Source organism: Fulmarus glacialis, unplaced genomic scaffold (assembly GCF_000690835.1).
Source record: "Fulmarus glacialis isolate BGI_N327 unplaced genomic scaffold, ASM69083v1 scaffold13414, whole genome shotgun sequence".
NCBI lineage: Eukaryota > Metazoa > Chordata > Aves > Procellariiformes > Procellariidae > Fulmarus > Fulmarus glacialis.
The window spans coordinates 1-17,975 of NW_009210010.1; the positions used below are offsets into that span (position 1 = coordinate 1).

Below are 17,975 nucleotides of genomic sequence, written 5' to 3' on the forward strand. Positions count from 1 at the left end.
TGTTGAAGGCTGTCTTCAAGAGCCGTGTGTTTACTTAGTTTTCCCTGCTTTATGGCTGAGCTGCTTCTGGGGCTTATCTCTGTAGGCAGTTGACCTGTGCTCTGGAAATTCACCTCTGGAGCTTTGGGGTCTTCTGGTGGAGCTTTCTTACAGCCCTCTTAAACCTCTTCTTGTTGGCGGCAGGCTCGCAGGACTGGGTTGTGCGGCGGGTGGTGTAGCTGTTGCGAGATGTCACGATATTACCTCCACCCCAGGGGAAGGGTAGGGGGTCCTAAGGCGAGAGTTATATAGTTGGAACTGCTTTAAAACTTGACGGGTGTATGACTAAATGTTAAAGGATGTTTGTCTCTTATTAGTCTGGTATGTTTGCTGGTACAAAACGTGTTTCTGGAGCAGATGGTGAAGTAATTGCCATCCTTTTTTCTGTAAAGTTCTCTTAGTAGTGAGAAGTGAATAATTAACCCTGTTGAAATCTGCTGTGGGTCTGTAATGAGAAAACAAAAGAAGAGTATTAGAGTATTTTTTCTCTGTGCAGTTAAAATTTATTTTTTATACCAGCTGGAAATAAAAACTTGAAATAAATAATAACAGCAACTCTGTTTTTCTCAGGAATTAGGAAGATGTCTAAAAAGAAACTGAAGAAATTGACTGGAAAGGAAGACTATTTGGATGGCCGGGATGACAAAGTAGGAACAGCCGTATTAGTATTATCGTTATTTTAATTCAAACCCCCACATTCAAGAGAAGAGCATGAATTATTTAGCAGTCTTGTGATAGAAGGATGAATCAAATTTAAAGGTGGGGTCATTAAGAACAGTAGGAGGGTTGAACTGGTCAGATAACTGCAAGTTCTAGCCAGATAACTAGCTTACGTTTTTCTCCAGAGGCCGAGTACTGCGGGTATCAGAAAATAAGAGATTTCTTTTATTTTAGTATATCTTCCTGGGTGAGGAAAGTTGAGCTTAAAACTGTTACCAAACCCACTACTGTTTTCCTGGATTGTTCTTTATCTTGGATCATACATCTTAATTTTCTGATTAATCACAAATTGTACTTTGCAGCATTTTAGCAAGCAACTCTCAAATATTTCCTTTTAACTACTGAGACATAAATCAATGTCCAAAATTCTTGTATACTCTGGTACATATTTGTATCTAGTGAGTAAGCTTTCACTGAATCGCTTGTAAAATGCAGGTGCCATAGGGGTGATCATCTTTCTGGTCATGCTTGTATGTAGCTTCCCATTCGTTTTTATTGTTTGTATCCCCTTCTGGGAAGTTATTTTCTGCCAGTAGTGTAAGATGTATCCAATAAATCAGTAGTTTAATAAATCCACACTTAAGTTTGCTAGATTTTTTTCCCTTGGATTTTGTAAGATATATATGAAATAAGAGAGCTTTTAACTGTCTTATCATAAATGTCTGAAAAAGTGTTTGGAAGTGTTTATAAAAGCATGACATTATGGCCTTATAAACTGAGTTGTTAGAAGCCTTTTGCTCATGTAGAAAATGTTGTTCAAAGCCAAATATTTGTAACTATTTTTTTTCTCCTGAATTCCTTATTATTATTCAGTTTGTCTTTTAACATTAACTTATTCTAAGGTGGGTTTTTTTTTTTTACTTCTCTAATACAAAGGGTAAAAACTTGGCTTAAAACCTTGCATTGTAGCTGTATTGCCATTGCTAATGCCTATACCAATTTGAAGAATATGGAGTTTTAACTGTTGCATGACCTCAATCTGTTTGAGACAGCATTAAATATTGCTATATGCAGACATTGACCAGCACAAGCAGCAGTGAGAACCCACGCTAATAATAGCAAAAAGATAAGGAAACCTCTGAATAGTAGCAAGTGTTTCTTCAGCGTGATCACAGTATGGATAAGAGGTATCCTCAGCTCTTACAGGTGAGAGTAAGCCATTTAAGTAGAGTCATGTTTACGCATGATTGTGGGGGGCCTTTGTGTGGTATAAGCATGACCACAGAAGACTTTATGCCTGTTGGCTTTTAGTGGTTTGGCATAAGATTCCATAAGTATGAGTGAAAGGACACTTGTCACAGTATAAATTAGAACAGCTTTACACAGAGCTGTCTAGAGGAGCCGGCACAGCTGCTTCTTGGTAACATGGCCTGGATAACACCAGGTGATATGATAGCCATGGGATTGTAAACAGAACACCTAAACCAGTCTGCTCCAAGAGGACATTTACCCCAAACTGATAATGCTAAGAGGAAAGTAACAGTAAGAAAGTTTGCTTAAGATGACTGAAGTAAGTGAAATTATCAAGGAATTATCAAGAGACTTTTGAGAAAGGGAGGAGCTAAGTTGAAAAGAAATACGAAAAACATCATGAAAACTCTAGGGGGATAGGCGTTGAAGAGAGAGAGCAGTAACTGAGCAGCAGTCAACCTGGGCTTGATACTGCTGGAGGTTGTCCCAGCGGCATCACGACCTCCACTTACCCCGGTGGAGCACCCTCGCTGCCCGACGCTGTCAGTAGCCTGCATTCCAGCTGCTGGAGTGACAGTATGGGGGGGCGTGCCATAGGGTCCCATACCTCGGGGCTGTGTACGTGACCTCGTGGGGGGCCTTTCTCACCAGCGTGTGCATTAGCAGTTTGTAGGAAGTGGTACGGCTGCACACATGACTGGAGCACGTCTTCAACAGCACGAGAGTGTGTGCCAAAGTGTATCATGTAGGTGTGTGCAATTTAAAACTTTCTGGTACGAAGTCATCTGATCTGGTATAATCTTGTAATTGTCTATTATTATAGTTTTTCTGCTGTATTGCTAGTATTGATCCTGACTGCGTAGTTCACTGATTGCCAGTTAATTGAGTTGTTAATAAATCAATAAAATGCTTTGATTCCGATTTGATTACGATATGTGAGTTGAACAGGTCTTCCTGCAGCAAGTTGCATCAATATGATTCTCAGTGGCAGCAGCCTTTAACAGCCTCCTAAGTTATGATTTCATTGGTTTTGCTGCTGTTACAACTCCAGAACCAACCATAGGGAGAAATTCTCAAAATTTCCATAATTCATTAGGACTCCACTCATTTCTGCAACCCTTTTATTTTTTAATAAAGCACTTTCTAATGTGGAAGTAAAATAGCTAAGGCCTCATAGGCCTTTGCAGGCCTCTCTAGTTAGGAAAATCTTTGCAGCAGTGAACTAATGGCCTCACTGAGTCAGCAAGACCCAATTATTTAAGGAGTGAATTATTTGTAAAAGGATGTACGCTGTGGAGCTACCTCATCTGGAGTAATCCATATGTTACCATTCTCTGTTGTAATTTCTTACACCCTGCTGTAGTTTTGGGAAAACTGAGTCCTATAACCCAAAGGTATATAAAAATTAACTGCCTTGGGTAGAGTTTATATCAGCAGAGTCTGTCATTTTGCTGCTCTCTGTTCTCTCCCGTAGCTGCAATAATAAACTGCTTTCTGTTCTGAACCGATCAGTCGCCTTCCAGTTATTCCGCAACATGAATGCGACGCAGCTTGCAATATAGATATGCCAAGCAGTGATATAACTGCTTTTGAAACAAGGTCTGTTCAAGTTTTTTGTTTGAGGGCTATCTTGACTCTCAACCGGGCCTACGTAACTGCAGTTTCACACTGTTCCACCTAATCAGTAAATCTGATGAGAATTAAGAACATCTCTTCTGCACAAAAAGCTCCCATAGAAATATCATCTCTTTGGCCTTACCTAGGGGGTAGTTGGAAGCAGTCTTCAAGTAACTTTCTTTTCCCTAAGCATTTTTATAAATAGACAAAAATGTGTGGTTTACATACTGATATACTTGTAAAGCTTATGAAACACATGAATTCTAAATGTGTTTAATTAGTTGAGCTTTCTCTGTTTATAACCCAGGACTGTGTGCCGCATTCAATTTTTCCCCTTGTGTTGTTCTTAAATACAACAAAATCTAAATGCTAAATCACAGCAAGGTATGTGGCTGCCTTTTTCAAGGTTAACTTATTCAAAATTATAGTGAATCTCTCTATGAAATAATAGCTTGTTCCATCTTATGAAGGTTTTTTAACCTTCTAAGGTTAACCTTCCCTCTGTAAGCCCTTGGATTTTTTCCTTCTTTCAGAACTCTGAAGACACGAGATCTTATAACCATACTATGAAAGGAGAGACAGAATTTCGGAGGTAAATTCTTACTCTGTCATTAAATGTAACTACTTAAAAATAAAACAATCACAGACTTTTTTTAATACTGAATTTAAGAATTTTGTTCGACTTGTTCACCAAATAAAATACGGTATTTTAACTGATGAAGTGTTGACATTGTATTGACTGGATTCTGTCTAAGCTGGGCAGTTTGAGATAGCGAGAAGAAAGGGTGCAGAATTTTTTTTAACTAATGTATGCTACTACACTTCAAATAAGGTAGGAATTACATCCTTCCAACACTGCTGTCATAAAAAAATCAATTTTTTTTGTCTTGAGCACTACCTTGTTGGTCTGTATTGCATATCGCACATGTTTTGTTAGCAAAAAAAGGCTGGAGAGTAGTTCTGTAGGGAACTTAGTACTTTTAATAGATTCCTGTAGTCCTGAAACCATTGATTTCTCCTGATGCTTGAAGTAATTGATTCCAAGGCAATGAAAGCAGTCTTTCATCTTGAGTGTAGCAAACGTAAACAGTGTTGAAAACTACTTCATATAAAGTGAGAATGTTCTCATGAATCCTGAGAGGGAAAAGATTTGGATTGTTTCTTAATCATGGCAAAATCTTGTTGGAGTTTCTCTGTTTCTGGAGTTGTTAGTTGTAGGATATTTAGCTGCATGTGTACATGCTGTTAAGCACTGTTTGTTAGTATGATATAACCATAAAACAGTAACTACGTTCATACCAAAACTCAGTCTAGTCCAGTACACCGTCCCTGACAGTGGCCAGCAGGCTTGCATTGGAAGGAGCATGTGAAACAAGACCAGTACAAAATTATTTTTCCTGTTGTACACCCTTCCAGCTTCTAAGAACCAGTTAGGGGTCTCCTAAGTCAGAAGTTGGATGCCAGTCAGTGCATTTAAGTTACCTGTCCTACGTGAGTTTCTCAAATGGCCTTTACCTCCCCAAGGTTTTTGACAATACTATTACAGAGTAGGGTAGAAAGTTTCGCTGGATATTTTAAACCTGGTGTATGATAAATGAAAGCTGTGCGGTGTTTGGCACTGTGCGACCAAGCTGAACTGCTGCACACTCGAATTTTAGGGTGACACACCTGATATATCATTAAACTGCTGTTAAAACTTATCTGTGTGGTAAGATGAAGCTAGACTTTGTAGGGCATCTCTCAAACCAATAGATAGTGAATGCAGAAAAAGCTTTTTCTCAGTTTTGTAAGCTAAAATAGCTGTACAGCTAGGAAAAATGTAAATACTAAAAATGCTGTATCAAACTATTTCAAAGGACAAATGTTGCTGCAAGTTCATATTTAAGAACATACCAACTGGTACTCATAAATACTTAGCTGTAACTGCCTAAATGAAGTGCAGGCTTTTTTTTTTTGTTCTTTTATATTAACTGAGCTAGATTACATAACTTTTTTGTAACTTTTCTATAGATTCAAAATAGAGAAAGATGGGCAAGAGAAGAAGCAAGACCAAAGTTCTAATATTTCTCATGGCACTGATGGAAGATCCCAAGGAGAATCTCCAAATAGAAGCAAAACCACAGACAATTCTTTAATCCAAACTGAAAAGCAAAAGAGAATAGTTATCCAATTTAAAGCCAAAGAAGTTAAACATGGAAAAAGTACACGCACTCCTGATGTAGTGACTGCTAGCAGGGAAAGTTTTAACAAAAGTAATTTTGGTGGAACAGAAGGAAAAAGACTCTGGCATAGCTTTGCAGTTCAGAGGGACAAGGCACTGAAGAAGAAGACAGAGAAAGCTGAACTCTGCAAACTGAAGTTAAAAGCAGAACAAACTATGTTGGAAAAATTTAAGTCATCTGCGTGCGATTATGTACCACATAAAAAGGCAGAGGGATCAAAAACACGGAGTGAAGATATCAGAATTCCAAAAAAGCCATCTGACACCTCTGCAGGGACTCTGCATGATGATAGGGCTTTCACTAAGAAGCCAAATACATTGTCTAGGACTTGGGAAGAAGAGTATGAAGAAGAATATAAGGAGTTTTCTAAGAAAAAACGGCATGTGAATAAACATACACCATCACGCTATTCAGTTGAAACACCACAACGATGGGACTCTTGTAAACGGAAAAAACAGGATGCTGATTCTGATAAAGCTACTGGTAATTCAGGGACGGAAGAAAGGGACTTTGAAGCCACAGCATTATGTTTTAAGCAGGTAATGAGAACCCAATTCTTTGTATTATGCAGGTAGATGTTTCAGGCTAGTTTCTGAATGATAGGCAGTTTTTATATAAGCAGACTGTCTTCTTACAGATTTCAAAACAGGATTTCGTAGCTAACTGGTTGGATTTTTCTGATCCAAATGTAAACCATGTTTCTCTGCTCTGCTAAGTGGTTAAACAAAGTAGAAGAATAAAGGTCTTGCCATTAGGACTGTGTCTGCACATATGTTTTCATAGCTTTACTTTGCTGCTGGGGGTGTGGAATACTTCAATTTAGGTATAAGTCAATAGAATTTTTTTTGAGCTGACATGGTTGTATCATTTTTTGAATGAATAAACTGAACCGATGAAAACTTGCCTGCCAAACAGGTGCTCATTGCTGGCAAAGTGGTGCCAGGAGAACTTGTTGTAGATCTAGGACTAAATTTGTACGTTTCCTGCAGAACTTCACGTTTGGCTGTGATCGGTTTGTTTCTAAGTCCTAGCTTGTGTTTGGCTCTGCACCTCAACTTTATCTTGAGTGTAGTTACTTTGTTGTTGTTGTTCTCGTTAATGTGCCTAGCAACATGATTTCAGTTCACATTATGGTAGCGCGATCATTTTGTGTATACGCAAAGATAGTAATTACATAGAATTACGGAATCATTGAGGTTGGAAGGCACCTCTGGAGATCGTCTAGTCCAGCCCCCTTGCTCAAGCAGGGTTAGAGCAGGTTGCCCAGGACTGTGTCCAGTCAGGTTTTGAATATCTCTAAGGATATTCACAACCTCTCTGGGCAGCCTGTTCAAGCACCTTCACTGTAAAAAAGTGGGGGGTTTTATGTTCAGATGGAATTTGCTGTGTTTCAGTTTGTGCCCATTGCTTCTTGTCCTGGCATTGGGCATGGCTAAGAGTCTGGTTCCATCTTCTTTACACCCTCCCATCAGGTATTTATAGACATTGATAAGATTTCCCCCTTCTCTTCTCCAGGCCAAACAATCCAGCTCTTTCAGCCTCTTGTATGACATGCCCCAGTCCTTTAATCATCTTGGTGACCCTTTGCTCAGTTCACTCCATTAAATTCATGTCCGTCTTGTACTGGGAAGCCCAGAGTAAGAATAACATAGTCACAAACTCACAAGAGATTGGAAAAACAGACTTACTGTGTAGACCACTGTATTTATTTTAAAAGAAAGCCATCCTTCTAAGCCCTTTTGAAATTATACTGTAGATGCTTCATCATGGATGTCGAAAATATGTTTTATGTTACCTATTCAATTCACTTGGGAATATTCAGCGTTCTCTAAAAAGCACTCTAAAAGACTGATACATGTTCTACTTCCGTGCCTACTTGTTTCTAGAATTTTGAGGTCCCGTGCACATCTGACTCCTACCAAGAAGGCGAGGACATAAAGTCTGTCCAAAAGGTTAGTGATGTACTTGTTTAACACTGAAGAGCTGTATTCCAAAACTCTTGATATGGGGATTACTTGTTGCTCAGTCTTCCTTGACATTTGTGGTGTTGGTATGGTTTTTTAATTCTTCCTACAGACCTTTGAAGTCTTTCCACCCATTCAAGACAGTCAGAACCCAGAAACAGACCAAGAGGTTAGTAATGCTTTAATTTAACACTTCTAAGTTGTATTAAAAACTCATGGCACCGAGGTTGTGTAGCTGGACAATTCCATGACCTTTCCTAGTATTTTGCATTGTTGGCTTATGATCTACACTTCAAAAAATGTGGAGCATTTTTTTCAAATACTAAACAAACTTGCTAAAGTACTACTAGTAAGGAACTTTCTGAGATAGAAAGATTGCCTTTCTGTTATTCTCTGCAACGTAGGGGGCCTTCATAGTTGCTTACATGCTGTAGCTATCTCATTTTCCATCCTCTAACTTTCAAGTTGGAAAAGAGACATATTTTTTTAAGAAACACTTGTCAGGAAACTTGCAGTCTATGTAGCAAAAAATGGAACAAAGTGTTTCGGTACCAGATGGAAAGGTCATAAACAAATCTTCCTTCTAGGCCGTTTTTTGGATGTCTTTTGTGGACTTCTTATAGTGGAGGATGTGCAGAAGGTTCTCATGGCTTTACATTTGCCGTACCAACATAAAATTTTTCATGCTTCATTTTTAGTCCGTTTTAACGCAACAGAGTTAATGCGAAAGTATCTTTTTCGGGAATGATTCATAAGTGATTACTTACAATTGATTTCATATGTGCAAATTTTTTTCATTGTAGATGCAGATAGTTGAAGATTTGCATGTTGCTCGTGTTCAGAAGAGGATGGCGCTCTCTGTAGTACAGACTTGTGGAGAACTTACAAGTATGGAAATAGATCTTCCAGAACAGGATTTAAATATTTCTGCTGGTACGTCATGATTTGATGTTCTTTGGTATCTACTTGCAGCTGGTTACTACAGTCAGTTAATGGTCTGAGTAGAGAGTACTCAACTGATTTTTTCACAACTGCCTTTTTTTTTTTAACTTTCTCTTTTTTCCCCCAGAGGCTTTTACTTCTGGACTGAACATACTAGTGGTGATTGACACAAATATAATGATTAGTCACCTTGAGTTTGTCAGATCCCTGAAATCTGAGGATATACCAGGTATGTGAATACATGGTGGTGATCAATAAGACATTTTAAGAAAAAACAGATGTTGTAAGAACTTCAGGCTACGTGCAGAAAAACAAACCTGGGCTCCTTAAAAAGACAGCAGGTTTCATATAGAGGCAGAAGGCTCACAGTTAAAGGCTGGTTCTGTGAACCCAAATAGGCTGCCTCTTAAGGAAAGTTCAGCTATGAAAGTAGAACCTACTATGTTTAGACCTATGTACCTACAGAGAATCATGGTCGACGTTCCCAGGAATGTACCTGAATTCTTAGAAGTAAATAAATCTTACTTATTGTAAGAACATACTTTTAAACATTTAATCCATTACTAGTGGTAACGATGTTTTCTACTCTCTTTTTAGCATTTTTTTTTCTAGAAATATAAAAACATTTAAAATCTGACAAGCAGTCGGTCAGTGCTTTATTTCTGTCTTGGTAAAGGTCACAGAATTCATGACATGTGCGAGCAATTTCTCAGGAATTCACACTGCAGACCCTCGCTTTAATGTTTGGCTTTAATATGTTGTGAAGCTTTTAGCAATTTAATGTTAGCAGGATTAGGATCGTGCGTGTCAGTTGTTGGTAGACATATTTGGAATCTATCAGAATACTTAGGATGCCTTGGTGTTTTCAGCTAATGAATACACTTATTCCGGCCACCTGGGAAATAACTTTAATAAGGGCCTGAGTAATTTTCAAGAGTGTGTCAGGCTGTATTTCTCTTTCCCATATCGGGAATGGTGTTGCACTGTGTACACTGGGATGCCTCTTTTAGAATATTGCAGCTCCCAATTTCTGGTCCTGCACCAGACCCATTATGTTCAGAAGGTTGCTGATTTCTGACCTATTTATTACAAAGCAGGTGGATATTAATGTATTTTTTCAAAATTGTATTCTTATAATGTGAATGAGAAAGAAAACAGTTGAAGTATTTGTTGTGGGTGGACCAACAGAACAGTCATTAAATTTCTGATTTACCATGTATTTCATACATAATAGTTTTAAAGTTCAGATCGTGCTTACATACAAATAGAACCATGGTCCAGTATCCATACTTCCTGTTTCTGGCTTAGGAATGCTGGTTGGCAATTAGCACAAACCATTGCACCTTTTATTTGATGATTGTTTTGGCACAGTGACTGTTGTGGTCATTCAGGTATTTTCAGCCTATTATTTCAGCTGCTGTCACCTTGCTTTAACATCTTACAGTGAGATGATAATTGCTGCAAATATATTTTATAATATTGCTACACACTGTTGTCAAAGTATTCTGTTGATTAAAATTGTATCTTCCTTTTGTTTGCCTAATACTGTCATTTTTACATGTAACTAATGTAGTGCCAGTTTGAGGTTAGATTAGAAAGAGGGAACTTGGCTTTTTTCAGTTGTTCGGTTTTTAATGCTAGATATTCTTGAGCATGGAATATGAGAACTACTGGCAAAAAGATAAATGTGAACTCGCATAAATACGATGTTTGAATTAGAAGTTATCTGTAGTAGTTTGCGTGGTTCTTCAAAACGTCTTTGTTTTTCCATTGTGGGGTGTTTTTTTTTCCTTCTAGGCGTTGGCAGACTTGCATTAATAATTCCCTGGGTCGTTCTACAGGAGTTGGACAACTTGAAGAAGGGGAAGATGTTGCAGCATGTTCGGGACAAAGCTATCCCTGCAGTCCAGTTCATCTACATGTGTCTCAAAAACCAAGATTCAAGATTGTGGGGGCAATCCATGCAGCTTGCTTCTCAAAAAATATGTAATATATGTGCAATCGATCTGTTTTGGGTACTTAATCCTTGCAGTTCACTTAGTGTGAACCCTAGCACTAAATTTTGAGTTTAATACCCTAGCACTAAATTTTGAGTTTAATACAGTCTTCACTCTGCGGTTTGTTAATTAAACAAATTAAGTTTGTTAAGCTAATAGCTTACAGCAGCCTTCAGAGCATATCCAAGGCTGTAGTATGCAAATACCTTATTCAGATTAGTGCTTTGTTCACTATTGTTTTATCAGTTTTTTCTTACTTTTAGCTACATCTGTTGGTAAGTGGGGGATTACTTAATGAAAATTCATCTCGTTACTTTTACCTATGGGCTAAGTAGATGTTGTGTGCTTTTGCTTTTGACTCGGTCATCACAAAATCCAACATACTCAAATTTACGTGTGGCTCACAACGTTTTCTGTCAAAACCAGAGCAGTTTTGAGTGGAGTAGTACCTAAGAATTCAAAGTTCAGATTTGTGTTTAGATTACACTTCGCTGTCCTTGTTTGGGGAGTATTAAATTTAAAAACAGTACCATGACTACACTGAAGTATTTCTTACGTTGAGTTACTTCTGAACATGTCAGCACTGTCTTAACTAAATTTGCAGATGGCCTGAGTGACGAGAACAATGACGATCGCGTTTTGCAATGTTGTCTGCAGTATCAGAACCTCTTCCCTCAAGCTGTTGTCATACTCTGCACGTGAGTTCCTGTGTGGTTTTAGGTCTCTTACGAGATGTAAGTTAGTCTTATGCCAAATGCACTAATTTCAAATCACATCTTAAAATGAAGAGCTGTTTCTGAAGTAAGCTTTTTGAAGAGCAATCACCCTCTTAAAAGCTAGAGTACAAGGATATAATAAAACACAAAGATTGTAGACTTAATCACCTTCATGTTCTTGAGGCCTGAAGTAGAATTAAGTTTACTCAATATTCAATTTTAAAGCTTTCTAAAGCGTAGCTTTCCAAGATTTTATTCTGATTTCTCAGAAAAAATATTACTGGAGTTACAAAATAGAAAAAATATTTGTATTAATGATTGAGATCCAGTTAGATACTTTGTTTTTGCTCACCTGGTTGGGATCAGTGATAAACATCTGGGCATCTGGGACAATGATTTGGCCAGTAGATCAGTAAAAAAGAGTGTCAAAAAAGAGAATTTATTGTAGCAATGGAATCAGATATTACTGTCTTAGAATTATTGCCTTGTTTGCATTCTGAGATCGTAGCAATTAGGCATTATTGCTGTAGTATTTATAGGTGTTTTTTTCTTAAAGCAAACCTAGAGCCCAAAACATTTTTCAGTATGTTTCTAATTTTTTAAGAATAGCTGCTTTAGTTAATTTTTCTGGTTTAATTTTTTGAACTGCTTCTAATTGCTTGGGAAAGAAACTTTGTATATAATGAAGTTCACAAAATAAGCTTACCAAAGACAATTTTTTCAGTGTGTTGCTTTTACTACTTACTATGTAGTAATGTCAGTTTTATGTCAACAATTAATTCTCTTCTCCTAGGGATGATAAAAATTTATGTAATAAAGCCATTGTGAGTGAGGTCAAGGCATTCTGCAAAGCTGATTTGGTTACTGCTCTACAGAATCTGAATGTGAACAGGCACCAGAACTGTGTTGAGCTGCAACAGTCAAAAGGTGGTAAGTTTGTTTAATGTGCACGTACATACATATGCTGGTTTTTGAGACACATGATAATCTGTGTAGGAGAGGGAGAATAGTTTCTACTGTAACTTCAGTTTTCATATACTTTGAATCCTTAGGAGTGCTTTTTGTTTGGGGTAGATTTTTTATTTTCAAAGGTAAAGGGTTTTCTGAAAGTTTGAGACCTTTATTAAAACATGTGTCTCTTGGAGTTCTAGGAAATTCAAATATTTCTGTTTTATAGAAAAAACACAGCATGAATTTTCTGTGTCTCTAGTTATTTAAAAGGTGTCCTGAACTTTTTAGGACTGAAAAGAGGTTTTTCCAGTTGAGCCAGTTTGGGTCCTATTCTTAGTGGTTGTAAAATTCAGTATGCTAAGATCACTCCTTACATTGTATGCCAATATCTTTACCTTCATCCCAAACAGTAGAACTTGATTCTTGAGTTGTTCATTTTTCCAAAGATACAAATATAGCTTACGGTATTAAGGAGTGATCTTCTTATACTTGCTGATAACCCCACTGGCTGTATATAATGTAAGTTATTTAAGGAAAAAAGAAATGTGGAGTAAGATCACAAATTAATAATGCTCTGGGGAAATTAATGTTCTTGGTTAGTAGCTCATAATTAAAAATACCCACAGTACAAGTGGGTATAACTAGAAATACTTGAAACCTCATTAGATGTAGCCCATCTGCTTTATAACATGAAGTGCAGTCTGTCTTTGTTTATGGGAACAAGTTGTTTGTGTACTATCAACGTAAATTAGATATAGAAACAGTTGCAATAAGTACCTTTTATTATCATTGGTTTGACAGATACAGAATTCGAGAAGACAGAAAGAGGTGATGCTAGTCTTACTGCGCGATTCCCAAATACACTTCCAGACCTTGAAAAGAACTTAGGAGAAGCTTTATCTTGTATTTTGGAGACTGAAATGAAAATTGCATTTGGAAACCTATGGATGGAGGTGGTTTCTCATGTCATCTTTCTTGATATTTCAAGTGTTAAGAGGTTTAAATGTCCTTGGTATTTTAATGATGTTAGTACCTGTGCTAAGCCAGACAGACAAGCCATCTAGTTCACTAACGTAACAGTTCACTGACAGTGAACAGTTCAGTGTTCAGTTTTACTATTTCATTTTATAACGAGATTATTCTATTTAACCAGTAATGACTGTGCAGTATTTTAATAGTCTTTTAATATACGGTAACAGAGATGTTAGCTGTTCAGTGTGAATTTTCGGAACTCTTTTTATTAGTTGCATTAAATTTCTATTTTGGCTTTTCTAGTATGGTTAAATCACTGCATTGTAAATATGTCCTTCAAGAAATCATTCCATCACATTTTATATAATATCGAGGCACTGTTGTTGCAGGCACTTCTTCCCCATCAGAACAGATGTTTTTAGATACCATGTGAATAAAATTGTTGACAGCTAAATTGGTTACCACACAGATACAGAATTACAAGGGTGTTAACGAGACCCTCCAAACACTCACTCTTTCAAAAGTATTGTTAACAGAAAATAAATATGCAGATAAAATTGTTCACAGCTAAATCGGTTACCACACAGACACAGAATTACAAGGGTGTTAACAAGACCCTCCAAACACTCACTCTTTCGAAAGTATTGTTAACAGAAAATAAATATGCATGTACAAGGCACTTTAGATTATCCATGCTTTGGTTTAGATACCATTTTATAGCTGGTAGGGGCTAGTTAGAAGTTTAAATATATTGCAGATAAGCCTCTGTGGCTTTTAAAAAAAAAAAAAAGTTTGCATGGCATGACTGTTGTTCCACAAGATAGAGTTTTGATCAGTTGTTAAGCTTTTAGGCACTTCTGACTAAGTTGATTTCTGTTAATATCTTTTCAAACTCTGGTTTCACTGGGTAGTAATAAATTTCAATTTTATTGCAATATGCATATATTACTTCATGTATATATAGTCACAGCTAGGAAAGGTGTGTTTATTTTTACTTTTTTAACAATACTAGAAAATCAAAGGCATATTTACTGTTGTTCTGGCTTTTGTACACAAGTAACACAGTAAATCACTTTTAAGAGATAACTCAAGAGTACTTGGAGCGTTTGAGGAAAGGGGAACCAAAAATCATGAAAATGATTGTACATTGAATGCTTCTACATGAGCATCACTGTTTAACCTATGATGCTGCTGAATCAAATCTTTTTCAATAAACTTGTTAAATCTGAATATGGCCTTATTTCTGAGGAATAATTGAAATTCTACTTCAGCAAGCACAAATCATAACATTATTGAAGAATACAGCAGTTGTGAAATGTATAGGAATATGTCTATATGAAAATCAGCCTTTGAATTTATAACATACTATCTTTCAGATACTGTATCTGAAGCCACCATGGACGTTGGCAAACTTGCTGAAGTGTTATAAAAAACACTGGATGGCTGTTTTTGGTTATGTTGTGCCAAGGAGTTTGCTTTCAACCATTGAATGTCTCTATAAACACCTTTGTACAGGTAAGAATCTCTGAGAACATTAATTGTAAATTTGTAAAAAACCTCACTGTTCTGGTTTTAGTCATTACAGAAGTAGATACTTTGAAAAGACACGTATTCTGTATGTTTAAATAATAATGTTCCATCCTCTCCTGCTTTTGTTTTTAAATTGAAGATTATCCAAACAGAGCCATACCTTGGACAGTCTTACCTACTTTTGTATTGATCCACAATTTATTCCCCAGATGGGTGACAAAATCCCAACACTGTTTTTGTAGCCTTAAAGCCAGAATCGAACTGAAATTGATGAGCTATGAATAACATATTAAAAAAAAAAAAAAGAAAAAAAAGAAAGAAAAAAAGAAGGCTTGTGCCAAGATCAAGTCTGTCCAGGCTCTGGTCCCAGATGGTCTAAATATCACCTGCAAAAATCTTGAAAACGATTTCTGAAATTTTTTTTTTTTTTGTAATTCAGTATTCTGCTGCCTTTTTTCTACTTTTTATATACAGAGAGTAAAAGCAAATGCATGGACACTATTGGGCATGTAAGAATTTATTTCACACATCTCTATGTACCTGCAAAAATCTGGGGAAAAACATTTTAATGAATATATATACAAATGGTCACCAAAATCTCTGAACTATTTTTAAAAAGCAAATAATCTTTCTCCCTCCTTTGCCACCATGTTATATGTGGCCAAATGATCTGCATTTGCCAAATAAATTATGGAGGAGTAAAGACTACTTAATGTGTTAGATGAGGGCAGGGAGGTTTGTTTTCAAAAAAAGCCAACAACAACAACAAAAAAAACCCTTTCATTTATTTAAAGATGTCTTTGAGAATTTGATTTTAACAGATATACCTCTTTTGGGATACTGCTGTTCTGCAGAATTATTTTAGATATGCCAGTTGATCCTCTTGCCAGATCCTGGGATAAATATGGAAGACTTGATTAAGAAGCGAGAAATCTTAACCTCACACACATTTTTCTTGAGACTGTTTTATCTAATGCTTCTAAACCATTTTCAAGGCTTTTTACGTGCTTCAGTTAATCCAGATATTTGAGTATTAAATTTGCCTCCTAAGATTAATAACTCCTAACATACAATACTTTTTTTTTTTTTTCTATTTCCCGTATTACTGTCTAAATATCAGGTAAAACAGTTGACTGTTCAACAGCGGGTATCTTGCTCCAGGAATCCAAAAAATTACTCCATGCTTTCAGTTCAAGGTCAGACTATAATGGTATACTTCCCCGGGCTTATGCTGAAGTGAATAAGCTATACCAAACGCTTACAGAGGTAAGGGGAGCTTTAGTATTCATTCACCTAATATCTTCTTGAAGTTGCTCCACGTTCATACTACAAATCTGGCTTAGATTTCTAAATTATTCCCATAATTTCAACAAATCATTGCAGGAAATGTTGTTGCTAGAGTGTTTTCAAAATGAATAGACCCCAAATTTAACTTTTATTTTCATGTAGCAAGTATCTATCTTTATGTGTATGCTTGGTAGACTTTTTTTTTCCCCCTAATATAAATGTGTTCGTATCAGCAAGATGACTGAAAAACATTGTTTAGCTGCTTTCAGGAAAAATATCTTTGTTTTCTATTGTATTTGTGGCTGATGGAAAAGGGCCTTAAAGATTAAGATTAAAATTAAAATCATTGTTTCTACTTCTGACATTGATCCAATACTACTATTCCTAGGCTTATTATTTCAGCTTTCATTGTCTTGGTAGCTCTAGTGCTGCACATGAAGAAAGAACTTGCTTGTATCATGTGCTTTGTGATAGTTAATGGGGGGTGTCCTGATACCTTTTGTGTTCTGAGAAGTATGTCTTTACTTCCAGCTCATCTCTGAGTTGCTGTGGAAGGAATTTCAGTGTCTTGGTTTGTGGTTACTATTAGTTCCATATGTAATGGCATAAAAAATGGAATAATGAGCATGGATGACTTGAAATATTTCTATATATGGGAAAGAATACAGGTCAGAATATCTGTAAAAAGTTCTTTTCAGTTTTGGAGAAAGCTGAAGGGGAAGGGAAGAAGAAGGTGGTCAAGGAGAGGAAGGATGATCTGGGGAGTCTTGATTGTCTCCTGAGCTGAGATTGTCTCCTGATGATTGCAGTCATCCACTTAGTCTGCAATTCTGTGAACGGTGCTGCCATAAGAAGCCCGCTTTCTGTCTGAAAACTTGTTTCCTGCGGTCCTTGTCCTGACAGGTGTTTGACTTCACAAAGAACTGCCCTTATACAGACTAGGTTGTGCCAGATCAGTTTCAGTTTAACCTGGACAAATTTTCTGAACCCGTTTATCAAATGAGTAGATGAATACTTTGTGCTGTTGCAGAGGAAAATGTGCCATCAGTCATGGGATAGGGAGTAAGACTAAGAAGCAGTTCTCATTTATACCAGCTTACCATGCCTGGGAAGCTTTGGCACAGCGTTTCCCTTTGCTTCCCTTTGTTTCCCTTTCCTATCTGTAGAAATACCAATATATACATATAGAAGAAAGACTTGGTGAAAGACTGTGAGATGCTTCAGATGCAGAGACTATAATAAAGATGGTTATGACTAGAAGAGACCTGCCTTGCTTTTTTGAGCGTTGCCTTAAAAAAAAAAGTAGAAGTGTTCAGGTTTTCTTAAGTTAGGAACCAAACACACTCATCATTTGTTTGCTAAACTGTTTTATAAGGTGAGGTCAGACAGTGAGCAGGATTTATCAGAAGACATCATGGTTCTTTCAGAAAATGCTGTATGTGAAAAAATGGAAGCAATGACACCAAATCTTCAAAACTGTGAAGAAAAAAAGTTACATCCAAGCTTTCATGTAGCTCAAGAAAACAGGCACCAGGAAATCTGGTCAGTCCTTGAAGGTGTATGGAATACAATAAACTTGTACAGGTACGGTATGCTAAAGAAAATCAGAACTTCTACATAACCTTACATAATTTTCACACGAACACACTTTAGAAATTGCTTTTTTTTTTTCCTATTTTAGAGAAGAAGTTATTAGTAATTAATCAGAATGGACAAAAAAAAAATCACACAACTTGTCACACAAAGAAGTCAGGAGCATACAAATTGTGACATGGATGCAGTCAGTGATCTGTCTAGTCTGCTGCTCTTTTTCTGGACAGTGGCTGA

At 36.8% G+C, this 17,975-nt stretch overlaps 1 protein-coding gene across 1 annotated transcript in view; it reads left to right on the top strand.

Moving 5' to 3' along the window:
* Positions 1-620: 620 nt before the first annotated feature.
* SWT1 (SWT1 RNA endoribonuclease homolog (S. cerevisiae)) overlaps positions 621-17,975 on the top strand; it is a 35,391-nt gene continuing 18,036 nt past the window's right edge. Inside the window, exons 1-14 of the mRNA XM_009577032.1 lie at positions 621-686; positions 4,101-4,159; positions 5,578-6,328; positions 7,676-7,741; positions 7,866-7,922; positions 8,557-8,686; positions 8,823-8,924; positions 10,493-10,681; positions 11,297-11,390; positions 12,202-12,338; positions 13,161-13,312; positions 14,708-14,846; positions 15,982-16,127; positions 17,524-17,732. Of these exons, the coding sequence (XP_009575327.1) occupies positions 621-686; positions 4,101-4,159; positions 5,578-6,328; positions 7,676-7,741; positions 7,866-7,922; positions 8,557-8,686; positions 8,823-8,924; positions 10,493-10,681; positions 11,297-11,390; positions 12,202-12,338; positions 13,161-13,312; positions 14,708-14,846; positions 15,982-16,127; positions 17,524-17,732 (2,297 nt within the window). The remainder of the gene's footprint in view (positions 687-4,100; positions 4,160-5,577; positions 6,329-7,675; positions 7,742-7,865; positions 7,923-8,556; positions 8,687-8,822; positions 8,925-10,492; positions 10,682-11,296; positions 11,391-12,201; positions 12,339-13,160; positions 13,313-14,707; positions 14,847-15,981; positions 16,128-17,523; positions 17,733-17,975) is intronic.